The 27,469-nt window shown below is 47.0% G+C and overlaps 1 protein-coding gene across 2 annotated transcripts; it reads right to left on the reverse strand.

Moving 5' to 3' along the window:
• Positions 1-816: 816 nt before the first annotated feature.
• On the reverse strand, positions 817-24,660 carry eif2b2 (eukaryotic translation initiation factor 2B, subunit 2 beta). Of its 2 annotated transcripts, XM_072274826.1 has the most exons (8): positions 24,441-24,659; positions 20,423-20,543; positions 14,880-15,025; positions 8,150-8,313; positions 7,333-7,428; positions 6,559-6,696; positions 4,170-4,236; positions 817-1,002 (listed from the first exon to the last, which is right to left on the reverse strand). In XM_072274826.1, exons 1-8 carry the CDS (start codon positions 24,589-24,591, stop codon positions 845-847), a joined length of 1,041 nt encoding a protein of 346 aa, XP_072130927.1. In that variant the 5' UTR covers positions 24,592-24,659; the 3' UTR covers positions 817-844. The 2 variants fall into 2 exon arrangements, with proteins under 2 accessions (XP_072130927.1, XP_072130928.1); XM_072274827.1 differs by lacking the exon at positions 7,333-7,428 and having other exon boundaries at positions 24,441-24,660.
• Between the last annotated feature and the right edge of the window lie 2,809 nt (positions 24,661-27,469).

A 27,469-nucleotide genomic window follows, 5' to 3' on the forward strand; every position in this document is an offset into this window, starting at 1 on the left:
CCCCTACTATTACAACTTTCTGTTTCTTACATCGGTCTGCTATCTTTCTACAGATTTGTTCCTCCAATTTGCTCTGACTATTGGGCAGTCTGTAATACAACCCTATTAGTGTGGTCACACCTTTCCCGTACCTCAGCTCCACCCATATGGCCTCTGTAGATGAGCCCTCTGGACTGTCCTGTCTACGCACAGCTGTGATAGTCTCCCTGACTAGTAATGCCACTCCTCCCCCTTTCAGCCCTCCCCCTCTGTCACGTCTGAAACAACGGAACCCCGGAACATTAAGCTGCCAGTCCTGCCCCTCCTGCAACCAAGTCTCACTAATAGCAATAATGTCGTAATCCCACGTGTTGATCCATGCCCTAAGCTCATCTGCCTTACCTACAATACTCCTTGCATTGAAATAGATGCACCTGAGAACACTTCTATCATGTACAAACCTTTGATTACTGTCTATACTTGCAGTCCTCGCATGACCTTCACCCTCCTCCACTTCACTATCTGCTCTAACACTCTGGTTCCCCTCCCCCTGCAAATCTAGTATAAACCCCCCTGAGCAGAACTAGCAAACCTACCCACAGGGATGTTAGTCCGCCTCCAGTTCTAGTTTTGAGATTTCTAATTACATTGAGCTGGAGGCAAAAACGATGGGATTTCCAATCAGTACAAAACCTAGTGATCAGAGATAACTGTCTCACTGAGTGATAACCGCTCCATCACTGAAGCTTGTGTTCAGCTCACTGTGTGTGTGTGTGTGTGTGTATATATGCGTATCCACACGAGCACAGAACAAACTCTCCGACTTGAACCAAGGCATCAGTTGGTGTCAGCAAGTTTAATTAAGTTATATTTGGTGATCGTCAGGATTATAAAGTTCCCTCATTAGACGGTATATGTAGGAGGGGGCGTTCCCCCCAATGTTGGAGATGAAGAGTGTGATGAGTTCTGGAGGAACGTAGTCGAACACGGGGCAATGTGCACTCACTTTGCATAGAATCTCACCTGTAAGAAACAAACAACAGTCAGAACAAGAATCAGGTTTCTCTGGGAAAAGACATGATCACATCAAGATGGAGCTGGATAGGTATCAGGAACGAAAGCATTTATGAGGCTAGACGGAGGGAGAGAGAGAGGGAGGGAGAGAGAGAGAGAGAGATAGAGAGATATCCTTCTGTACTGCAATCAATTCTTGATTCACGACACACAAATGAACTGCACCCGAGGGTTCTGAAAGAAGTAGCAGTAGAGATTATGGAGACAATAGCAGTGATCTTTCAAAAATCATTGGACTCTGATATGGTGACAGAGGACTGGAAAATTGCAAATGTCACTCCACTCTTTAAGAAAGGAATGCAACAGAAAGGAAATTATAGACCAGTTAGCCTGACCTTAGTGGTTGGGAAAATGTTAGATTCAATTGTTAAGGATGAGGCAATGGAGTACTCAAATTGAATTGACTTTATTTCTCACATCCTTCACGTGCATGAGGAGTAAAAATCTTTACTTTACATTACGTCTCAATTTAAATGTGCAATGTGTAATCATAGTAATTCATAATAAATAGAACAGTCAATATAGTATAAAGTACACTCAAATTAGTCTCATAGCCTGGTGGAGGAAGCTGTCCTGGCTTTTATGCTGCGGTACCCCTTCCCCGATGGTAGCAGCTGGAATAGATTGTGGTTGGGGTGACTCCTGTCCCCAGTGATCCTACGGGTCCTTTTTACACACCTGTCTTTGTAAATGTCCTGAATCATGGGAAGTTCACATCTACAGATGCGCTGGGCTGTCCGCAGCACTCTCTGCAGAGTCCTGCGATTAAGGGAGGCTCAGTTCCCATAGTGGGCAGTGATGCAGCCAGTCAGGATGCCCTCAACTGGTGATACAAGACAAGATGGAACAAAGTCAGCATGGTTTCTTTAAGGGAAAACCTTATCTGATGAACCCGTTGGAATTCTTTGAGGAAATTACAAGTAGGATAGATAAAAGGGATGCAGTGAATGTTGTATATTTGGACTTTCAGAAGGCCTTTGTCAAGGTGCCACACATGAGGCTGCTTAACAAGTTAAGAGCCCATGGTATTACAGTAAGGTTACTAACATGGTTAGAGCATTGGCTGATTGGTAGGAGGCAGCGAGTGGGAATGAAAGGATCCTTTTCTGGTTGGCTGCTAGTGACTAGTTGTGTTCTGTAGGGGTCGAAGCAGGGATGTGATACTGAGGTTTTATAAGGCACTGGTGAGGCCTCACCTTGAATATTGCGAACTGATTTGGGCTCCTAGTCTCAGAAGAGAGAGGGTTCAGAGGAGGTTGACAAGAATGATTCTGGGAATGGAAGGGTTATCATATGAGGAACGTTTGATGGCTCTGGGTCTGTACTAGCTGGAATTTAGAAGTATGAGAGGAGATCTCATTGAAACCTTTTGAATGATGAAAGGCCTAAACAGGGTAGATGTGGAAAGGATATTTCTCCTGGTGGGAGAGTCTAGGACAAGAGGGCACAGCCTCAGGGAAAAGGGGTGTCTATTTAAATGAGATCCAGAGAAATTTCTTTAGCCAGAGGGTGGTGAATTTGTGGAATTTGTTACCACCTGCAGCTGTGGAGGCCAGGTCATTGGGTGTATTTAAGGCAGAGATTGATAGGTTTTTGATTGAACACAGATCAAAGGTTACGGGGAGAAGGCCAGGGAGTGGGGCTGAGGAAGGGAAAAAAAGGATCAACCACAATTGAATGGTGAAGCAGTCTCAAAGGGCCAAATGGCCTAATTGTGCTACTATGTCTTATGGTCTTTACAACTTTGGCGGGGTAGGACTACAACCAGAGGCCATGGGTTAAGGGTGAAAGGTGAGAAGATTAAGGAGAACATGAGGAGAAGCTTCTTCATTCAATGTGGAAAGAGCTGTCAGCACGTGGCCCATGTTTAATAGAAGTTTGGATAGGTACATAAATAGTAGGGAGATGGAGGGTATGGTCCCGTGCAGATCAATGTGAGTAGGCAGTTTAAATGGTTTCAGGGTGTACTAGTCAAGTCAAGTCACTTTTTATTGTCATTTCCACCATAACTGCTGGTACAGTACACAGTAAAAACCAGACAATGTTTTTCAGGACCATGGTGCTACATGAAACAATACAAAAACTACACTAGACTGCAGACCTACCCAGGACTGCATAAAGTGCACAAAACAGTGCAGGCATTACAATAAATAATACACAAGACAATAGGCACAGTAGAGGGCAGTAGGTTGGTGTCAGTCCAGGCTCTGGGTATTGAGGAGTCTGATGGCTTGGGGGAAGACACTGTTACATAGTCTGATCATGACAGCCCGAATGCTTCGGTGCCTTTTGCCAGATGGCAGGAGGGAGAAGAGTTTGTATGAGGGGTGTACGGGGTCCTTCACAATGCTGTTCACTTTATGGATGCAGCGTGTGGTGTAAATGTCTGTAATGGCGGGAAGAGAGACCCCGATGATTTTCTCAGCTGGCCTCACTATCTGCCTAGATGCTGTAGATGACTCTGTGACCTGCCAAGATCAGTATGCCAGGCAGAAATCGGGGTAAACTTATTGAATTCTCAATGTACTCAACTTGCCAAACTCACCCAGGAAATGCAGCAAGCTGTGTCTGTGGAACAGGTGTACAAGACAATCAAGAGGAAATTTGTCTTCACCAATAGTTAATTATTTAATTTGAGCCAGATTTATTATCCATTTCTTCAATGTGATCCAAAGTTCTCCGTGACTTTCAGATTTATATGCTACAATTACTCTCCCTTTCCCCAATTTAGCTTCTGATACAGAATTGTCCACCCTTTCTCCTGATGGATATGTTTGAAGGATACACTGTACGTGGGTTGGAACAGATTTATAGTTCCAGGTACAAGTGGCGAAACTTCTGTTAACCAGCTTGAGTTGATTACCCCATTAATTGTGAGACTGGCAAGCCACTTGTAATGACTGAGTTACTGCCTTGTCTTACCGAAGTACACACTTGGGATCCGTGCATGCTGCGCTCTAGCAGAAAGCACAGGTGTACACTGCCAGATCTACCATCACCACATTGATGAGTTCAGTGTGACAGAACCAACCTGCCTACTCTCAGCAGTACCCAGAGCATATGAGCTAGTAGCCAACCTGAGCCCCACAATGGGAGCTGTAACCAAGAACACGTACCTTCAGTGAAAGGGAGCACCTCTTGCGGCGAAACAAATTTGTGCACCGTGTTCTCCTCGTTGGGAAACTGCGAATGAGAAAGTGGTTCATATCCAGCAGCAAACACATCCGCACCCATGACACAAGTACTGAATCAGCAGTCAGATCAGTGCTGAGGATTAGCTGAAATAATAGATGACTAATACCAGAAGTGACAGAGCTCCCTGCAGAGAGAGACCAATCCATGACTGAAAGAGAAAGGAGCAGCAGCAAACAGCCCGTGCTCTGGAGGTCAAGGCAGGCATACGGTAGCTTTATGTTCCGACTGATGGTTGGCAGTCACCAATGTGGGAGATTAGGGAGAAGTCTACGTCTCTGATGACTATGTCTGCATGGATCAGTTCGACTCAGCAAGGCACATACAGGAACAGAATGTGTCATAGACAGAGTTTCCAGCAAGTCAGAATCAAACCCTTTGACCCAACTCTACTCACTTCACATTTATAACTGTGTAGCTAAGCACAACTCCAATGCCATATTTAAGTTTGCTGATGACAGTACTGTTGTAGGCCAAATCAAAGGTGGTGATGAATCAACATATAGGAAGGAGATTGGAAATCCAGCTGAGTGGTGTCATAACAACAAATTCTTACTCAATGATAGCAAACCCAAGGAGCTGATCATTGACTTCAGGAGGAAGAAACTGGAGATCCAAGAGCCAGCAACTTTAAATTCCTCAATGTTGTCATTTCAGAGGACCTGTCATGGGCCCAGCACATCAGTGCAATGAGGAAGCATGGTAGCGTCCTTACTTCCTTAGAAGCTTGTGAAGGTTTGGCATCTATACACTACTAAAACTCTCATGCTCTGTCTGTCTGTCTGTGACCTCCAATTAGCGCAAACGGTGCATTACAGCGGCACTTTTTTTGGCTAAATTGAATTAAAATGCACTAACTTACAGAATGCAGGCAAAGTTCAGGGTTATATATTCGTATAAAATTGCTCATTCGCCAAAAATCAACAGGCTGGCTTTCACCCAAGACCCGATCAGCCATCATGGAAATCGGGACATGACAACCCGACACAGGCGCACAGCTAGCCTCAGCAGTGACACCTACCAGAGCAAAAGGGCAGGGCAGCTCTATTTCGAGGGGTCACATTCTGCTAATCACCATCAGCATGTGCAGGATTGGGACAGATCTAACAGACCCATCAATAAGAAATAATTAAATCTTATCGTAATGACGTACTTCGAGACACCCATAAAACCCTTTGCTGCAGTCAAGGGACAGCGGTGACTATATTACGTCCATTTAGGAGAGCACCAACCACATCATCAAGAATAATCAGCATCCTTTGGTGTTAGTGCTTCGTATCTTCTATCCAGCATTAGGGTAAAAAAAAAAGGTCAGCCTAATTATGCCACGTGGAAAGGGAAGGGGAACATTATGGTCAAGAGATGACGCCAAACGTCATCAGGAAGCGGCAAGGAGAGGGAAAGAACAAGAATCAGATGAGGCCAGGGCCGCACGACTCCAGGATCAAACAGTCGGGACAAGAAAAGATGAGAGAAGAAGAGACAGAGGAGGAGAGGCATGCACGTCTCCAGGATCAGAGGCAAACAACAAACAGTAGAAGAGCTGAAGAGACGGGGGATGAAAGGGCTGCATGTCTCCAGAATGACAACGGGAGGCACAAGGGTGGCAGATAAACCAGAAATGATGCCATCAAAAGTGTCCTTCGAGGAGCAGCTATATTTGCTTTGCTACGCGTTGTTCTTCTTTACTAAACTGAGGTTTTCTACTTCAGTTTCCAAAGCAAAGCGATACCAATAGCATTCAGGAAAATTTAATGTTCATTCTGGTCACATCAGACTGCAGTACCCTTCTCTCAAAGGGTGCCCCAATGGGTCACCCCGTTGTCTGGTGTTGTCTAATACTTTAACCACATAGATATGTGGTGGAACGTATATTGACTGGCTGCATCACAGCCTGGTATGGGTGTACAAATTGGTTACATAAGCAGAGAACATGCCAGGGTGGTAGTAAAGCGTGAGGTAATCCATCTTGAAAGAAAGAATGAAAGCATGTTATTTAAACTGAGTCTACAAAATATTGAGGTACAACAGGGTCGGAATACAACAGCGAAGGTTGACAGGTAGATTTGAGCGAAGGGGCCTCACTGTAAGCAGTGTGGAATAAAATAAGGATGAGAAGGTATTTCTTCTGAGGGTCACATCCCCAGAAAGCTGTGGTGTCAGGGTGTGAATGTATTCCAGGTGAAGGAACCAGGAGTATGAGGCAGTAGGAAACTGGTATTGACATTAAGGATGGATCAGCCCTGATCTGATTGAATGGCACTAAAGGTGTAAACATGAGATTTGTGGAGGAGAGCTTAGGTGAGGAAGTACCTGTGGACACAGCTTGTACATGGCAGCACAGACGATGACCGGTGTGGAAAAGTGCCTAGCGGCCAGAGCCAGGGTGTGGGCACCGTTCACCGCCCGCAGGCCCCCATTGGCGAGGATGGTTTTGGTACCAATGATGACCTGTAGAGATGCCAGGAAACCACATCAGTGCAGGCATGCCCCTCCCAACTCCACACCCTCCTCAAACAGCCTCTGAAATTACTACTCCTACACTGACCCACGTCCCCAGCCAACTCTTCTCACAGTGCCGCTCACCCCTCCATTACCCCTCCCTCACCTCGACCCAACTCTTCCCTCTGTGCCCCTCACCCCACTACCCATCCCTCACCTCGACCCAATTCTTCCCTCAGTGCTGCTCACCCCTCCACTACCCATCCCTCACCTTGACCCAACTCTTCCCTCTGTGCCCCTCACCCCACTACCCATCCCTCACCTCCTCAGCCCAACTCTTCCCTCACTACCCATCCCTCACCTCGACCCAACCCTTCCCTCACTACCCATCCCTCACCTCAACCCCTCTTCCCTCAGTGCCACTCACCCCTCCACTACCCATCCCTCACCTCCACCCCTCTTCCCTCACTACCCATCCCTTACCTCGACCCAACTCTTCTCTCCGTGCTGTTCCACTGCCTCATTGGCTCTCCCCTTCCCACTATACCCCACCCTCTCCCTCCCCCTCACATTCCTTGCCTCCTTGTCACCTCCTCCCTGTCCTGCGCCACGATCCCTGTAGTATACAGCACCCTCAGACTGTACCTTATTGACACGTGACATGACAGCGAAGATGGCAGCGTCAGTGATGACAGTCGTTTCGATCCCAGCAGCAGACAGCGCAACAGACATTTCGTGACCCTAGAACCCGGAGACTGAGGTGAATTTCCTATCTGAGCCCAGGTGGATGATCCCTCAACAGGGGGTAGGGAGCCCCAGTGGGGAACCTCTGTGGAAGAGGCAGGACGGCGAGCACTGGAGATGGGGCAGACAGAAACAGCTGGGAGAGTTGGGCAGACGTAGTCTCCCTCCCAAATGAGAAAATCTGCAGGTGGTGAAAATCCAAGCAACACACACAAAATGCTAGAGGAACTTGGCAGGCCAGGCAGCATCTATGTAAAACAGTACAGTCCATGTTTCGGGCTGAGACCCGTCAGCAGGACTGGAGGAAAAAAGATGAGGTAATCTGAGTTAAAAGGTGGGGGAGAGGAGGGAGAAACACAAGGTGATGGGTGAGGCCGGGAGGGTGAAGGGGTGTAAGAGCTGGGAAGTTGATTGGTGAAAGAAATATAGGGCTAGAGAAGGGGGAAGGTTATGGAAGAAAGAAAAGGAGGGGTGGAAAGCACCAGAGGGAGGTGATGGGCAGGCAAGGAGATAAGGTGAGAGAAGGAAAAGGGGATGGGAAATGGTGGAAGGGGGAGTGGCCATTACCGGAAGTTTGAGAAATCCATGTTTGTGTGATCAGGTTGGAGGCTGCCCAGATGGAATATAAGGTGTTGCTCCTCCAACCTGAGCGTGGCCTCATCATGACTCCCTCCCCATCTCCCTGTCGAGCCCTGAGCCCCTCACCACTCCCACTAACCTGGCAGTAGGGGGCACACTCGGCCACAATGACATGGAAGGTGCGTTTTCGAGCAGCCTCTTTGAGGAAAGCTTCCACAGTTGGGGATCGTCCCAGGGTCATGATCACTTCGTTGGAATGGATGTGTTCCAGGGCTTGCACTGTAATGTTATCCATTGTCCCCTCTGCAAACACCAGACACTTGCACAGTTACTGCACAGGCCAACTGGCCCACTGCATTGCTGCTCACCAAAGATGGAGCTATCAGGATAAATGCCACGCCCAGCTCCTTCTATCCCCACACCATTTCCGAGCGCACCTCCCGCTCCCCTTTAATCAGGAACTGCGGCACAACCAATCAACAAGAGGAAGTGTGTACATAGAGCTACTTTCAATCAGGTCAGTAATCAACATTTAAAAGACAGAGCTTGACAGCAGTTTCTTGGAATTGGGCTGCAACCAATCAATGAGGGATTCATTAGAAAGAGGGAGTAAAAATACTACAAGTGCATGCAGAGCAGCCATTCTTTTGAGTGTACCAATGTTTAGAGTTGCTCTGACTCATCAAGGCTTGGTAAGTTTCCCTCTTTCATCGTATTTGTTCATTCCTCGTCTGTTAGCGCATAGTAGTGCAGTGAGAATAGCTCCAGGGCAGTGTTTTGTACTCTGTGTGGGATGTCTGGGAGACCTCCACTCTCCAGATAAACACATTTGCACCAGGTGCACCGAGCTGCAGCTGAGAAAATTCAACTCATATGGGAGAATAGGGAGGTGACAGACAGGGAAAGTAGTCATCCGTCAGTTGCAAGAATGGGTAGCTGGGTGACTATCAGAAGAAGGAGGGGAAATGCACAGCCAGTGCCGAGTACACCCTTGGCTGTTTCCCTCAGTATTAGTTACGCAACTTTAGATACTGTTGAGGTGCACAGCCTACCGGGGGGAGCTAAAACAACCGGGTCTCTGGCACTGAGTCTGGTGCTGTGGCTCAGAAGACCAGAGAGGGAAGAGGAATGCAGTGGTGATAGGAGATTCCATACTTGGAGGAACAGAGATGAGCTTCTGTGGACACAGTAGAGATGCCCGGATAGTATGTTGCCTCCAGGTGCGAGTGTTGGGGGTCTCAGATCAGGTCCATGATATTCTCAAGGGCGAAGATGAGCAGCCCGAAGTCTTGGTACATATTGGCACCAATGACATAGGGAGACAGGGTGAGGAGGTCCTGAAGACAGATTCTAGGGAGCTAGGTAGAAAGCTGAAAAACAGGACCTCAAGAGTAGAAATCTCTGGATTGCTGCCTGTGCCACACACCAGGGAACTGGTGCAGGGGGCAGGGGTTCAGATTTATGGATCATTGGGATCTCTTCTGGGGAAGATACAATCTGTACAAAAGGGACGGGTTACACCTGAACCCGAAGGGACCAATATCCTTGCTGGCAGGTTTGCCACAGTTGTTCGTGAGGGTTTAAACTAATTTGGTAGGGGAATGGGAACTGGAGTGATAGTGCTCAAGGATGAGGTAGTTGGTTTACAAACAAAAGCAGTGAAAAGGGTGAATACAGGACTCAAAGGTGTTATATTTGAATATGCACACTATATAGAATAAGGTAGATGAACTTGTAGCACAGTTATAGATTGGCAGGTACGATACTGTAGGCATCACTGAATCATGGCTGAAAGATTATAGCTGGGAGCTTAATATCCAAGGATACACATTGTATCGAAAGAACAGGCAAGGCAGGAAGGCAGAGAGGGTGACGTGTCTCTGTTGGTAAAAAATGAAATCAAATCATTAGAAAGAGGTGCCATACTGTAGGGTTGGAAGGTGTTGAATTGTTGTAGGTAGAGCTAAAGACACTGTTGGGAGTTGTATACAGACCCCCAAACAGTAGTAAAGATATAGTCTGCATATTACAACAGGAGATAGAAAATACATGCCAAAAGGGCAATGTTACAATAGTCATGGGGATTTCAATATGCAGGTAGATTGGGAAAATCAGATTGGTGCTGGATCTCAAGAGGGGGAATTTCTAAAATGCCTATCGGGGGGCTTTTTGGAGCAGCTCATGGTTGAGCCCAGTAGGGGATCAGCTATTCTGGATTGGTTGTTGTGCAATGAACCAGAATTAATTGGATAGCCAAAGGTAAAAGAACCCTTGGGGAGCAAGTGATCATAATATGATCGAATTCACACTGACATTTGAAAAGTTGAAGCTAAAGTCAGATGTATCAGTATTACAGTGGAGTAAAGGGAATTGCAGAGACATGAGAGGAGTTGGCCAGAAACGACTGGAAACGAACACTGGAAGGGATGACAGTAGAGCAGCAACGGCTGGAATTACTGGAAGCAATTCAGAAACCACATAGAAACATAGAAAATAGGTGCAGGAGTAGGCCATTCAGCCCTTCGAGCCTGCACCGCCATTTATTATGATCATGGCTGATCATCCAACTCAGAACCCTGCACCAGCCTTCCCTCCATACCCCCTGATCCCCATAGCCACAAGGGCCATATCTAACTCCCTCTTAAATATGGCCAATGAACTGGCCTCAACTGTTTCCTGTGGCAGAGAATTCCACAGATTCACCACTCTCTGTGTGAAGAAGTTTTTCCTAATCTCGGTCCTAAAAGGCTTCCCCTTTATCCTCAAACTGTAACCCCTCATTCTGGACTTCCCCAACATCGGGAACAATCTTCCTGCATCTAGCCTGTCCAATCCCTTTAGGATTTTATACGTTTCAATCAGATCCCCCCTCAATCTTCTAAATTCCAACGAGTACAAGCCCAGTTCATCCAGTCTTTCTTCATATGAAAGTCCTGCCATCCCAGGAATCAATCTGGTGAACCTTCTTTGTACTCCCTCTATGGCAAGGATATCTTTCCTCAGATTAGGGGACCAAAACTGCACACAATACTCCAGGTGTGGTCTCACCAAGGCCTTGTACAACTGCAGTAGTACCTCCCTGCTCCTGTACTCGAATCCTCTCGCTATAAATGCCAGCATACCATTCGCCTTTTTCACCGCCTGCTGTACCTGCATGCCCACTTTCAATGACTGGTGTATAATGACACCCAGGTCTCGTTGCACCTCCCCTTTTCCTAATCGGCCACCATTCAGATAATAATCTGTTTTCCTATTTTTGCCACCAAAGTGGATAACTTCACATTTATCCACATTAAATTGCATCTGCCATGAATTTGCCCACTCACCCAACCTATCCAAGTCACCCTGCATCCTCTTAGCATCCTCCTCACAGCTAACACTGCCGCCCAGCTTCGTGTCATCCGCAAACTTGGAGATGCTGCATTTAATTCCCTCATCCAAATCATTAATATATATTGTAAACAACTGGGGTCCCAGCACTGAGCCTTGCGGTACCCCACTAGTCACTGCCTGCCACATGATATATATATCCCAAAGAGGAAGAAATATTCGAAAGGCAAGATGGCACACCGTGGCTAATGTGAAGTCAAAGCCAACATAAAACCCAATAGGGCATATAATAGAGCAATTATTAGTGGTAAGAGAGGATTGGGAGGATTTTAAGAATCAAAAGAATGCAAATAAAAAGTCTTTAAGAAGAAAGAGATGGAATATGAAAGCTAGCCAATAATATTAAAGAGGATACCGAAAGTTTCTTCAGATATATAGAGAGGTGAGAGCGGATATTGGATTGCTGGAAAACAATGCTGGAGAGGTAGCATTGTCGGACAAGGAAATGGCAGATGAACTGAATGAGAATTTTGCATCAGTCTTCACTGTAGAAGGCACTAGCAGGATGGTGGAAGTTCCAGAGTGTTAGGGGTGTTAAGTGTGTGAAATTGCCATTACTAGGGAGAGTTTTTGCGAAACTGAAAGGTCTGAAGGTGGATAAGTCACCTGGACCAGATGGTGTATATCCCAGGGTTCTGAAAGAGGTGGCAGAAGATATTGGGGAGGCATTAGGGTAGTGCAGTGGATGTGATCTATGTGGATTTTAGTAAGGCATTTGACAAGGTTCCACATGGTAGGCTTATTCAGAAAGTTAGAAGGCATGGGATCCAGGGAAGTTTGGCCAGGTGGATTCAGAATTGGCTTGCCTGCAAAAGGCAAAGGGTGGTGGTGGAGGGAGTACATTCAGATTGGAGGATTGTGACTAGTGGTGTCCCACAAGGATCTGTTCTGGGACCTCTACTTTTCGTGATTTTTATTAACGACTTGGATGTGGGGGTAGAAAGGTGGGTTGGCAAGTTTGCAGATGACACAAAGGTTGGTGGTGTTGTAGATAATGTAGAGGATTGTCGAAGATTGCAGAGAGACATTGATAGGATGTAGAAGTGGGCTGAGAAGTGGCAGATGGAGTTCAACCCGGAGAAGTGTGATGTGGTACACTTTGGAAGGACAAACTCCAAGGCAGAGTACAAAGTAAATGGCAGGATGCTTGGTAGTGTGGAGGAGCAGAGGGATCTGGGGATACATGTCCACAGATCCCTGAAAGTTGCCTCACAGGTGGATAGGGTAATTAAGAAAGCTTATGGGGTGTTAGCTTTCATAAGTCGAGGGATAGAGTTTAAGAGTCACGATGTAATGATGCAGCTCTATAAAACTCTGGTTAGGCCACACTTGGAGTACTGTGTCCAGTTCTGGTCACCTCACTATAGGAAAGATGTGGAAGCATTGGAAAGGGTACAGAGGAGATTTACCAGGATGCTGGCTGGTTTAGAAAGTATGCATTATGATCAGAGATTAAGGGAGCTAGGGCTTTACTCTTTGGAGAGAAGGAGGATGAGAGGAGACATGATAGAAGTGTACAAGATAATAAGAGGAATAGATAGAGTGGATAGCCAGCGCCTCTTCCCCAGGGCACCACTGCTCAATACAAGAGGACATGGCTTGAAGGTAAGGGGTGGGAAGTTCAAGGGGGATATTGGAGGAAGGTTTTTTACTCAGAGAGTGGTTGGTGCGTGGAATGCACTGCCTGAGTCAGTGGTGGAGGCAGATAAACAAGTGAAGTTTGAGAGACTGCTAGACAGGTATATGGAGGAATTTAAGGTGGGGGCTTATATGGGAGGCAGGGTTTGAGGGTCGGCACATTGTGGGCCGAAGGGCCTGTACTGTGCTGTACTATTCTATGTTCTATTAGTAATAATCTTTCAAGAATCACTAGATTCTGCAATGGTTCTGGAAGACTGAAAAATTGTAAATTTCACTGCACTCTTCAAGAAGGGAGAGAGACAGAAGAAATTCTGTCAGTATGACTTCAGAGGTTGGGAAAATGTTGGAGTCGATTGTTAAGGATGTAGTTTTCAGGTACTTGGAGGCACATGATAAAATAAACCGTAATCAGCATGCTCCCTCAAGGGAAAATCTTGCCTGACAAATCTGTTGGAATTTATTGAAGAAATAACAAAGCAGGACAGACAAAGGAGAATTGATTGATGTTATATACTTGGATTTTCGTAAGGCCTTTGACACAGGAGGCTGTTTAACAAGTTAAGAGCCCATGGTATTACAAGAAAGGTTCTAGCATGGATTAGGCAGTGGCTGATGGCAGGAGGCAAAGAGTGGAAATAAATGGAGCTTCTTCTGGTTGGCTGTTGGTGATTAGTGGCCCACAGAGATATGTGTTGGGTCCATTTCTTTTAACATTATATGTCAATGCCTTGGATGACTGAATTAATGTGTTTGTTGTAAAGTTTGCAGACAATACAAAGACAGGTGGAGGGGCAGGTAGGTTTAAGGAACTAGAGAGGCTACAGAAAGACTTAGATACATTAGGAGAATGGGCAAAGAAATAGCTGATAGAATACAGTGTTGGGAAGTGTATGGTCATGCACTTTGGCAGAAGAAATAAAATTGTAGACTACTTTCTAAATGGGGAGAAATTTCAAAAATCTGAGGCACAAAGGGACCTGGAAGTCCTTGTGCAGGATTCCCTACAGACTCATTTGCAGGTTGATTCGGTGGTGAGGAAGGCAAATGTAATGTTAGCATTCATTTCAAGAGGACTAGAGGTAAGGATGTAATGTTGAGGCTTTATAAAGCCTCACTTAAGAGTGTCGTCAGCAGTTTTGAGCCCCTTATCTTAGAAAAGATGTGCTGACACTGGAGCGGATTCAAAGGAGGCCGGACAAAAATGACTCCAGGGTCAAATGGCTTGTCATGTGAAGAGCATTTGATGGTTCTGGGTCTGTATGCAGTAGAATGACGGGTGACCAAACTGAAACCTCAGATGTTGAAAGGCCTTGATAGAGTGAATGTGGAGACGATTTTTCCTATGGTGAGAGTGTCTAGGACCAGAAGACAGAGCCTCATAATAGAGGAGTATCCCTTCACCACTGAGACGAGGAGGAATTTCTTTAGCCAGAGAATCGTAAATCTGTGGAACTCATTGTCACAGGAGGGCAAGTGGTTACATATATTTAAGGCAGAGGTTGATAGAATCTTGATTGGTCAGGGCACAAGGGATACAGAGTGAAGGCAGTAGATTAGGGCTGAGAGGAAAATTAGATCAGCCATGATGAAATGGTGGAGCAGAACAATAGCCCGAATTGCCTAATTTTGCTTCTGTATCTTATGGAATCCAGTGGGGCCAGACACCCCTACTCAACATTAATCCTGGGAGCCCACTGACTGTACCACTTCAGGGAGCATCTACTCGTTCGCCTGAGTGCAACAGTGACAGACACCGACCTTGCTGACCCTGGAGGGACTCACCCCCCCCTCCCGACCCCCGAGGTTGCCACATCTCACCCCTGTTCTCCACCACTTACCGAGCTCAATCAGTAGTTCATTAATGGCCTCAATGACATTGGCTCTTAGTGGTGCAAAGCTCTCACTGAGATCCTCATTCTGACTGCCGGACATCAGCAGCCGGTGCAGAGATTCCTGGTCCATCTCCTCACTGTGACCCTGCAGCCTGCCACACAATGAGAAATCAGCAAGGCTCACCTCCCCAATACCTCCCCTCCCCTCCCCTCTCCGCTCCAAGCTCGGACTTTCCACCCTCCCTAACTCCCTCCGCACCACAGGACCTGCCTAAATCCCTCCACACTGCTGGCACCTAATTCCCACCCCAGCACTGGAACCACCCACCCTCCTCACCACTCGAACCACCCTTCCTCTGTCTGCACCATCCAGACTATCCCTTCCTCCCCACCACTGGGATCTCCCTAATCTTGGTGTGAATCCCACAATCCTCTAAAGACTCGCTCACACCTGGCATGATCCTCATAACCCTGTAAAGACCCTCCCACAGCTGGCATGATCCTTGTACCCTCTAAATATCCACCCACACCTGGCATGATTCTAGTAACCCTCTAAATAATCCTCAAAGGACACACCATACCCAGCATGATTTTTGTAACTCTTAGAGATCCGGCACTAAACACGGTCCCCTTAACACTCTAAAGACCCACCCACACACAGTATGTTTCCTGTAATTCTCTGAAGACCCACCCACATTTGTTGTGATCCCCATAACTCTCTAGACTCAACCACACCCACTATAATCCCGGTAACTCTCTATAGACACACACACCCACTGTAATCCCCGTAACTCTATAGACTCACACACACCCACTGTAATCCCCGTAACTCTATAGACTCACTCACCCACTGTAATCCCCGTAACTCTATAGACTCACACCCACTGAAATCCCCGGAACTCTATAGACTCGGACCCACTGTAATCCCCGTAATTCTTGAGACTCACACCCACCCACTGTAATCCACGTAACTCTCTATAGACTCACACCCACCCACTGTAATCCCCGTAACTCTATAGACTCACACCCACTGTAATCCCTGTAATTCTCTATAGACTCACACCCACCCACTGTAATCCCCGTAACTCTATAGACTCACACCCAACGTAATCCCCATAACTCTCTAGACTCTCACCCACCGTAATCCCAGTAACTCTCTACAGACTCACACCCACCCACTGTAATCCCCGTAACTCTATAGACTCACACCCACTGTAATCCCCCTAACTCTATATAGACTCACCCACACCCACTGTAATCCCCGTAACTCTATATAGACTCACACACACCCACTGTAATCCCCGTAACCCTCTATAGACACACACACCCACTGTAATCCCCGTAACTCTATAGACCCACACCCACTGTAATCCCCGTAACTCTCTACAGACTCACACCCACCCACTGTAATCCCTGTAACTCTATAGACTCCCATACCCACTGAAATCCCCGTAACTCTATAGACTCACACCCACTGTAATCCCCGTAATTCTCGATAGACTCACACCCACCCACTGTAATCCCCGTAATTCTCTATAGACTCACACCCACCCACTGTAATCCCTGGAACTCTATAGACTCCCACACCCACTGTTATCCCCGTAACTCTATAGACTCACACCCACTGTAATCCTCGTAACTCTATAGACTCACACACCCACTGAAATCCCTGTAACTCTATAGACTCGGACCCACTGTAATCCCCGTAATTCTTGAGACTCACACCCACCCACTGTAATCCACGTAATTCTCTATAGACTCACACTCACCCACTGTAATCCCCGTAACTCTATAGACTCACACCCACTGTAATCTCCGTAATTCTCTATAGACTCACACTCACTGTAATCCCCGTAACTCTATAGACTCACACACCCACTGTAATCCCCGTAACTCTATAGACTCACAGACCCACTGTAATCCCCATAACTCTATAGACTCACACCCACTGTAATCCCCGTAACTCTATAGACTCACCCACCCACTGTAATCCCTGTAACACTATAGACTCACACACACCCACTGTAATCCCCGTAACTCTCTATAGACACACACACCCACTGTAATTCCCATAACTCTATAGACTCACACCCACTGTAATCCCTGTAATTCTCTATAGACACACACACCCACTGTAATCCCCGTAACTCCTTACAGATTCACACACCCACTGTAATCCCTGTAACTCTATAGACTCAAACACCCAATGTAATCCCTGTAACTCTATAGACTCACACCCACCCACTGTAATCCCCGTAACTCTATATAGACTCAACACACACCCACTGTAATCCCCATAACTCTATATAGACTCACACACACCCACTGTAATCCCTGTAACTCTGTAGACTCACCCACCCACTGTAATCCTCGTAACTCTATAGACTCACACACACCCACTGTAATCCCCGTAACTCTATGCTCACACCCACCCACTGTAATCCCTGTAACCCTATAGACTCACACCCACTGTAATCCCTGTAACTCTATACCCACACACACCCACTGTAATTCCTGTAACTCTATAGACTCACCCACCCACTGTAAACCCCGTAACTCTATAGACTCACTCACCCACTGTAATCCCCGTAACTCTATAGACTCAAACAACCACTGAAATCCCCATAACTCTATAGACTCGGACCCACTGTAATCCCCGTAATTCTCGATAGACTCATACCCACCCACTGTAATCCCCGTAATTCTCTATAGACTCATACCCACCCACTGTAATCCCCGTAATTCTCTATAGACTCACACCCACCCACTGTAATCCCCATAACTCTATAGACTCACACCCACTGTAATCCCCGTAACTCTCTACAGACTCACACTCACCCACTGTAATCCCCGTAACTCTATAGACTCACACCTACTGTAATCCCTGTAACCCTATAGACTCCCACACCCACTGTAATCCCCGTAACTCTGTAGACTCCCACACCCACTGTAATCCCCGTAACTCTATAGACTCACACCTACTGTAATCCCTGTAACCCTATAGACTCCCACACCCACTGTAATCCCCGTAACTCTGTAGACTCCCACACCCACTGTAATCCCCGTAACTCTATAGACTCACACACACCCACTGTAATCCCCGTAACTCTGTAGACTCACACCCACTGTAATCCCTGTAACTCTATAGACTCACACACACCCACTGTAATCCCTGTAACTCTATATAGACTCACACCCGCTGTAATCCCTTTAACTCTATAGACTCACACACACCCACTGTAATCCCCGTAACTCTAAAGACTCACACACACCCAGTGTAATCCCTGTAACTCTATAGACTAACACACCCACTGTAATCCCTGTAACACTATAGACTCACACACACCCACTGTAATCCCTGTAACACTATAGACTCACACCCACCCACTGTAATCCCTGTAACTCCATACAGACTCTCACACCCACTGTAATCCCCGTAACTCTATAGACTCACACACCCACTGTAATCCCCGTAACTCTATACTCACACACACTGTAATCGCTGTAACTCTACAGACTCACACACCCACTGTAATCCCTGTAACTCCAGACTCACACACCCACTGTAATCCCCGTAACTCTGTAGACTCACACCCACCCACTGTAATCCCCGTAACTCTATACACACCCACCCACTGTAATCCCCGTAACTCTATAGACTCTCACCCACTGTAATCCCCGTAACTCTATAGACACATACACCCACTGTAATCCCCGTAACTCTATAGACTCACATCCACTGTAAACCCCGTAACTCTCTACAGACTCACACCCACCCACTGTAATCCCTGTAACTCTATAGACTCACACACACCCACTGTAATCCCTGGAACTCTATACACTCCCACACCCACTGTAATCCCCGTAACTCTATAGACACACACACCCACTGTATTCCCTGTAACTCTATAGACTCACACCCACTGTAATCCCTGTAACTCTATATAGACTCACACACACCCACTGTAATCCCCGTAACTCTATATAGACTCACACCCACTATAATCCCCGTAACTCTATAGACTCACACCCACCCACTGTAATCCCCGTAACTCTATAGACTCACACCCACCCACTGTAATCTCTGTAACTCTATAGAGTCACACCCACTGTAATCCCTGTAACTGTATAGACTCACACACACCCACTGTAATCCCTGTAACTCTATACAGGCTCACACCCACTGTAATCCCCGTGACTCTATAGACTCACACCCACCCACTGTAATCCCTATAACTCTATAGACTCACACACCCACTGTAATCCCCGTAACTCTATAGACTCACACACACCCACTGTAATCCCTGTAACTCTATACAGGCTCACACCCACTGTAATCCCCGTGACTCTATAGACTCACACCCACCCACTGTAATCCCTGTAACTCTATAGACTCACACAGCCACTGTAATCCCCGTAACTCTATAGACTCACACACCCACTGTAATCCCTGTAACACTATAGACTCACACACACCCACTGTAATCCCCGTAACTCCCTACAGACTCACACACCCACTGTAATCCCCGTAACCCTATAGACTGAAACAGCCACTGTAATCCCCGTAACTCTATAGACTCACACCCACCCACTGTAATCCCCGTAAATCTATAGACTAACACACACCCACAGTAATCCCTGTAACTCCATAGACTCACACACCCACTGTAATCCCCGTAACTCTATAGACACACACACCCACTGTAATCCCCGTAACTCTATAGACTCACACCCACTGTAATCCCCGTAACTCTATAGACTCACACCCACTGTAATCCCCGTAACTCTATAGACTCACACACACCCACTGTAATCCCCGTAACTCTATAGACTCACACACACCCACTGTAATCCCTGTAACTCTATAGACTCACACACACCCACTGTAATCCCTGTAACTCTATAGACTCACACACACCCACTGTAATCCCTGTAACTCTATAGACTCACACACACCCACTGTAATCCCCGTAACTCTATAGACTCACACACACCCACTGTAATCCCCGTAACTCTATAGACTCACACACACCCACTGTAATCCCTGTAACTCTATAGACTCACACACACCCAGTGTAATCCCCGTAACTCTATAGAGACTCACACACACCCACTGTAATCCCCCACGTCTTCTAATCACCTACCCATGTGATTCTCATACTTCTCTACAGACGCACCCACCCAGCATGTGCCCGTAACCCTCTACTGATCCACCCACACCCAGTGTGATCCCCGTAACTCTCTAGAGAACCCCCACCTCAACTCAACACAATTCCTGTAACCCTTGTAATACCTTCCCACAGTTGGTGTGATACCTGTAACCCTCTGAATATCTACTCGCCCCATGCGAGATCCCTGTAATCTTCTTAGGACCGACCCACACCCAACGCGATTCCCATAACCGCCTGGAGACCCATTAACACCCGGCATGGTCTCCCTAAACCTCTAAAGACCCACCCACACCCAGTGTGATCTCCCATAATCCTCTTAACCTCCCCCCCGCCATAATCCCCTAAAAACCCCCCAACCAGTGCATACCCCACTCTCACCGGCTGTACTCTTCACGAATGATTTTCATCACCCGCCGGATAATGTTCCCCACAGTGGTCTCAAAGGGCTGGGCAACAATCACCTTCCGGCTCTCCTTCCGGATCAAGTCCAGCAGCTCCCCTAGAGTGGAAGGAAGTGGTAGGTGACCGGAGTGGGTGAAAGGGCAGTAACTTCGCTGTGGGGCTTCTGACTGATTTCCCCCCCCCCCGCCCCCCCACAACTGTGGGGCTCAGGGTATGAAAATGGTGAGTGCCCAGACAAGTGGGATAGGGACAGAGATTAAGTCCCTGGGAATGGCAACGTGAAGCGCCAAACTAGGGCTAGGGAGGGTCAGATGTTGGGATCACAGGTACATCAGAGTCTTGGCACTCAGGACAGAGAATATTCAAGGGATAATCAGATACAAAATTACATAATGAAGTGTACAGTAGGCCGGACTGGACCAATAGGGAGAGAAACTGAACGAGAATGACAACGAGCTGGAGTGATTGATTCTGAGAAAGAAAGCTGGAGATGTTAGTACTGAGGTCAACACGCCATGCTGCATGGTGTCCAGGCAGAAGATAAGGGGTTGCTGCACCACAGGACGCCACACAGTGAGATCAAAGCACAATCACCCCATCTATATCTGGTCTTTCCAGTGTTGAGGAGACCACAGTGTCAGCATCTCAGGGCATCTGTCCTGGACTCAACACATCGTGGCATGGCAGTGGCTCAACTTCATTAGAGGTTTGACGTGATTTGGCTCAAGAAGACAGGTGATTGGCAAAAGGGATATGAGAGGATCATGGGACAGGAGGCCCAGGGAGAAAGAAAAGGGGGAAATTAGCAGAAGTTTGAGAAGTCAATGTTCATGCCATCAGGTTGGAGGTTTTCTCCCCCCTCCCTCTTTTTTCAGTTACTCTTCTTTCAGTTAGTCCTCATGAAGGGTCTCAGCCCGAAACGTCGACTGTACCTCTTCCTAGAGATGCTGCCTGGCCTGCTGTGTTCACCAGCAACTTTGATGTGTGTTGCTTGAATTTCCAGCATCTGCAGATTTTCTCGTGAATGTTGAAAGGCCTAGATAGAGTGAATGTGGAGAGGATATTTCCTATAGTGGGTGAGTCTATGATCAGAGTATGCAGCCTCAGAATAGAGGAGTGTTCATTTAGAACAGAGATGAGGAATAATTTCTTTAGCCAGAGGGTGGTGAACCTGTGGAATTCATTGCCACAGACAGCTGTGGAGGCCAAGTCGCTGGGATAATTTAAAGTGGAGATTGATAGGATTTTGCTATGTCAGGGTATCAAAGGTTACAGGGAGAAGGCAGGAGAATGGGGTGGGGAGGACTAATAAATCAGCCACAATGAAAAAGTGGAGCCGATTCGATGGGCTGAATGGCCTAATTGTCATCTGACTGTACATATATGCAGCCAAATGAAACAACATTCCTCTGGACCATGTTGCAGCCAAAAACATGCATCTCACACAGTACATAAAAACATTTACATAAAAAAGTTAAAATATAATTCACAATGCATGTGGTGCACAGCACAGGTAAACAGTAAACAGCTCGCAGTCCTAATGACAAAACTAGTGGCAGGGTATTCATCAGTCTCACAGCCTGACGGAAGAAGCTGTTTCTCAGTCTCGCAGTCCTAGTCCTGATACTCCGCTACCTCCTCCCTAACATTGTTGCGTCAGATTGTAGGATGGGTGGTAGGGATCCTCAACAATGCTTTGGGCCCTTCATATTCAACACTCCTGGTAAATGTCACAGATAGTGGGGAGGAAAGCCCCGATGATCCTCTCAGTGGTTTTGCTATCAGCAGTAGGGTCTTGTGGTCCGATACTTTACAGCTTCTATAGCACACAATGATACAGTCCAGTCAGACAGGACAGTGCTGACAGTGCTCCTGTAGAAAGTGGTTAGAATGGGGGTAGGGAGTCTTGCATGCCTCACACCAAGGACTCTTGCTAATTTCTGCAGATGGAAGGTGGAGAACGTTCATTCTGATGTGGAGACACAGGGTTGTAGACTCAGCCAATTCTCCCCACCACTGAGGCCATCTTCACGCGGTGATGCCTCAAGAAGGTGGCATCCATCAATACGGACTCTGATCATCCAGACCGTGCCCCTTCTCAATCAGGGAGAAGGTACAAGAGCCTGAAGACACGAACTCAGTGTTATACCAACAGCTTCTTCCCGTCTGCAATCAGATTTCCGAATGGACAATGAACCCATGAACTCTTGTACATTATTTATAGTAATGTTATGTCGTGCACACTCCAAACACCAATTTTCACATTGTACATGCGTCAGTGACAATCAAACGGCTTCAGATTTTGAAGTGAAAGGCTGCCTCTGCTGGAAGCAGTGTTTGGGTCCTGTAAAGGTGGCAATGGGAGAGTGTGGTGGGATGTGGGTGACCAGGGGTTGTCAGAATCAAATCAGCTTTATTACCACTGGCATATAACGGGAAATTTGTTAACGTAGCAGCAGCAGTTCAATGCAATACCCAAGATAGCAGACAGAGAAAAAAAAAATAATAAAACATAATAAATAAATCAATTACATATATTGAATAAATTTTTTAAAATGTGCAAAAACAGAAATACTGTATATTAAAAAGTGAGGTAGTGTCCAAAGCTTCAATGTCCATTTAGGACTGTGAAACAGTTGCTTCCCCCAAGCCATCAGACTCCTTAATACCCAGAGTCTAGTCTGACATCTACATCATTTATTATTATATAGTAATTTGTCCTCTACTGTGCCTATTGTCTTGTTTATTAATTATTGTACTGCCCGCACTGTTGTGTGCACTTTATATAGTCCTGTGCAGGTCTGTAGTCTAGTGCAGTTTTTATGTTGTTTTACGTAGTCAAGTGTAGTCTTGTGCTGTCTCACATAGTCTAGTGTAGTTTTGTGTTGTTTCATGTAGTACCATGGTCCTGGAGGAACATTGTTTCGTTTTTACTGTGTACTGTACCAGCAGCTTATGGTCTAAATGACAATAAACTTGACTTGACTTGGAATTGGAAGGCAGAGGGAAAGAAGCTGTTCCTGAATCGCTGAGTGTGTGCCTTCAGGCTTCTGTATTTCCTCCCTGATGGTAACAGTGAGAAAAGGGCATGTCCTGGGTGCTGGAGGTCCTCAATAATGGATGCTGCGAGAGGGGAAGCCAGTCCTGATGAAGGGCCTTGGCCTGAAATGTCGACTGTACTCAGTTTCTGCCTGACCAACTAAGTTCCTCCAGCATTTTGTGTGTTGCTTGGATTTCCAGCATCTGCAGATTTTCTGAGAGGGGAACGTATGAGCGGAAAAGGCCAAGGATCAAAGGCAAGTGGTAGATGGTGATGGCCAGGTAACACTTCTCATTCTGCTCAGGACTAGGGAGGGTTCGGGTTCGGGTTGAGCTGTTTCTCCTTCACCAGAAGAGGGAGCGAGACATCCCCTTCAGCGATTCCATTAGGTAAATACCTGGAGTCAGGGGGTAAGTGCTGGCTTTACACCAGGGGTCAGAGGTAAGTGAGGAGTCAGGGGGTAAGTGCCGCTTTTACCAGGGGTTAGGGATAAATACCTGGGGTCGGGGGTAAGTACTGGTTTTACCCCAGGAGTTAGAGGTAAATACCTGGAGTCAGGGGATAAATACCGGTTTTACACCAGGGGTCAGAGGTAAGTGAGGAGTCAGGGTAAATACTGGTTTTACACCAGGGGTCAGAGGTAAATACCTGGAGTCGGGGTAAATACCGGTTTTACCCCAGGGGTTAGTGGTAAGTACCTGGAGTCAGGGGGTAAGTGCTGGTTTTACACCAGGGGTCAGAGGTAAATACCTGGAGTCAGGGGGTAAGTACCGGTTTTACACCGGGGTCAGAGGTAAATACCTGGGGTCAGGGGGTAAATACCGGTTTGACACCAGGGGTCAGAGGTAAGTGAGGAGTCCCGGGAGGTTATGCCCGCTGTCGAGGGTAAATACGGGGGATCAGGTGATAAACTCCCGGGGACAGGGATGCTTATTTCTGGATCGACCCCGATACCTGCGTTGTTCCACCGACTGTGGGCCACAATGCGCCGCAGCAGCCCCGCGGTGGCCGCCGCCACATCCCCGGAACGGCGTAGCTGACCCCGGCCGAGCCTCCCGCCGAACGCCGCGACTGCCTCCGCTACCTCAGGCTGCAGGGCCGGCATGGTGCTACCGGAAACTGAACCTCACCAGATCCGGAAGTCTCCGGGGCGACCATCTTGTGGAGCGGTGAGACCGCCATATTGATGAGGGTGGGCGGAAGTGACGTTTTTATCTGTGCTCAATCATTTACTTCCTGAAACCTCTAACATTCTCCAAAAAACCCCAAACTTAAAACGTTCAATAAAATATTCACCCTCCCTACACCTCCTCCACCTCCAAAACCCCTCCAGACATCCCACCCTTCAAAAACTCATTTCAGGGAGGTAGCACCCACCCCGTCGACCTCCACGGGTTATGTAATACTTCGTTCAGTGATTTTGTCTAATCTGTAAACCAAGTTGGGTATCTGCAGCAAATGTGACATTAAAATATGTATTTATATTATCATGTTTATTCTATTATAACTTTAAGCAAGTCTACAGGGAGTTTGACCTCATCATGTAGGACATCAATGGAGTAGATCCCTAGCAGCCAGCCAGCTAGCTTAAATAACGTTAGCTATGCTAATGCACGAATGACACCTGTTAAACTCACCTCAACGTGTCTTTTACATTTTAACCCACCATGGGCAACAGAAAAGTCACTGTTGCAAACAGTGCAGCGAGCAACATTGTCATTATTTTGAGGTCGAGTGTAAAGCCCGCCCACAGAGAAAACTGATAGGTCAACTTAGCAGGGGTCCCCAACATTTTTTGCACCGCGGACCAGTTTAATATTGACAATGTTCTTGCGGACCCGCCGACTGGGGTGGGGGGTGGGGCGGGTGTTAATCACGACCGGAATATAGGTGATAAGTCAACTATAAGTCACTTATAGCTGGCTAATACACTCAATTTCGTTTCTAAAAGGGTTTACCTAACAAATTTAATATTAAACACTCAGCGCATATTTGCCTCGCATGAATATAGTGATAAGTCAATTATAAGTCACTTATAAGTCAGTAGCATCATAACATTTTAAGTAACATTTGGATATTAAAAATACAGCGCGTATTTTCCTCGTATGAACATATAGAATCATTGCAACACACCAATATCACTGAGTCAGTGGAAGCCCTGGGCTTGTTTCCCTGCAACAAGACGGTCCTATTGAGGGGTGATGCGAGACAGTGATACTGGAAGGGGATTCCTTATGTCCAGTCTATTCTGCAATTTAGTTTTTGTTGCATTTATTGCAGAAAAGCCTGCTTCGCAGAGATATGATGTTGGAAATGGAAACAATGTTTTCAGTGCTTTCGTGGCTATCTCAGGATATTTAGCCTTGACTTTGATCCAGAATGCCGGCAGAGATGTCAAACATACTTTTCATCCCTTCGTCGTTTGCAAGCTCGAGGAATTGATCTCCTTCCCGCGCTGACATGGATGACGTGTGGTTAATGACCTCGCGTGCGTTCAAGTTCAACAGTGCTTGACAGGGAATGAGAAAAGGTGCAGCTGACTCATATCGCCAAATCATATCATTTCCTCACGGCCCGGTGGTTGGGGACCACTTAGCACAAAGAGAGACCAATCAGGATGCTCGCTCTCGCTCTCCCTCTCCCTCTCAAAAAAAATCGATTTCCGGGATATTGTATATAATCTCCAGGTGTCAGGGAGCTGCTATCAATATGCAGGAGACTCCCGGAACTTCCGGGAGAGGTGGGATGTCTGCTTCTCAATCCCACCCCTCTAGGATTCACCACCAGCTTAAGTCTTTCCTCCACGCCCTCCAAACCTGACTACTTCACCTCCCAAATCCCCTCCTCTGATCCTTCACCGGACCTCTTCCACTCTGGCAAAACCCTTTGCCTGCTTTCTCTCAACTCTAACCAATACATTTACCCCAATCTCCCTTTTCTCCACCAATAATTGCCATACCTTCCACAAATCACAACCCCAAAATCGCCCCCACCTCTCAAACAAGAGGTCATCTAGTTTCAACATTTAATAAGGCCGTGATGGTCCTATTTGCAACTTCAGGTCTGAATTTCCTGTTGTAATTTATGGTAATTTTTATGCTTTTGCAGAGTACTGTTGCCATGAAATAGAGATGGGCTAACCCCTATTGACAGCAATGGATCTGGGGTTGAGAGGGTAAACAGCTTCAGGTTCCTCGGAACCACACCACCAAGGACCTCACGCGATATGTACACACCAGCTGTGTGGTGAAAAAGGCACAACAGAGCCTCTTTCACTTCAGACAGTTGAAGAAGTTTGGTATGGGCCCCCAAATCCCAAGAACTTTCTACAGGGGCACAATTGAGAGCATCCTGACTGACTGTATCATGCCTGGTATGGGAACTGTACTTCCCTTAATCGCAGGACTCTACAGAGGGTGGTGCCGACAGCCCAGCACATCTATAGTTGTGAACTTCCCATGATTCAGGTCATTTACAAGGACAGGTGTGTAAAAAGGGCCCGTAAGATCATTGGGGACCCGAGTCACCCCAACCACAATCTATTCCAGCTGCTACCATCCGAGAAACGGTACCGCAGCATAAAAGCCAGGACCAACAGGCTCCAGGACAGCTTCTTCCACCAGGCCATCAGACTGATGAACTCACACTGATTTGAGTGTACTCTATATTACATTGACTATTGGTGGGAGGAGAAGATGGCGGCGCGACGCAGCTCGCAGCGGCCACTCCGGTGGTGATGTCTGTTATCTGTCAAGTAGGGGGCCATGTACAATCCTGATTTGATGGAGACGGACGTGACAGCACAGAGGAACATCTGGTGAAATTTCTGAAATGCCTGCTTCGCTGCTGCTGCTACTGTGTGGTCCAGAGTCTACAGAAGAGAAGGCCCCGAGTCCTTGGCTTTGCTTGTTGCTCGGCGGCCGGGGTGGGGTCGAAGCGCTTGGCAGAGGATGGTGCTCGGAGAAGCTGTGTCGGAGGGGCTG

Source organism: Mobula birostris, chromosome 1 (assembly GCF_030028105.1).
Source record: "Mobula birostris isolate sMobBir1 chromosome 1, sMobBir1.hap1, whole genome shotgun sequence".
NCBI classification, from domain to species: domain Eukaryota; kingdom Metazoa; phylum Chordata; class Chondrichthyes; order Myliobatiformes; family Myliobatidae; genus Mobula; species Mobula birostris.

What these genes read in the sequence shown, in the direction of transcription:
- eif2b2 (XM_072274826.1), bottom strand. Translation starts at nt 24,591, where the DNA reads ATGCCGGCCCTGCAGCCTGAGGTAGCGGAGGCAGTCGCGGCGTTCGGC. An exon ending in TCATGTCACGTGTCAATAAG is followed by an intron (nt 6,697 to 7,332) that starts GTACAGTCTGAG and finishes GCATCTCTACAG; the next exon opens with GTCATCATTGGTACCAAAAC. An exon ending in GGTGCTCCCTTTCACTGAAG is followed by an intron (nt 1,003 to 4,169) that starts GTACGTGTTCTT and finishes TGTTTCTTACAG; the next exon opens with GTGAGATTCTATGCAAAGTG.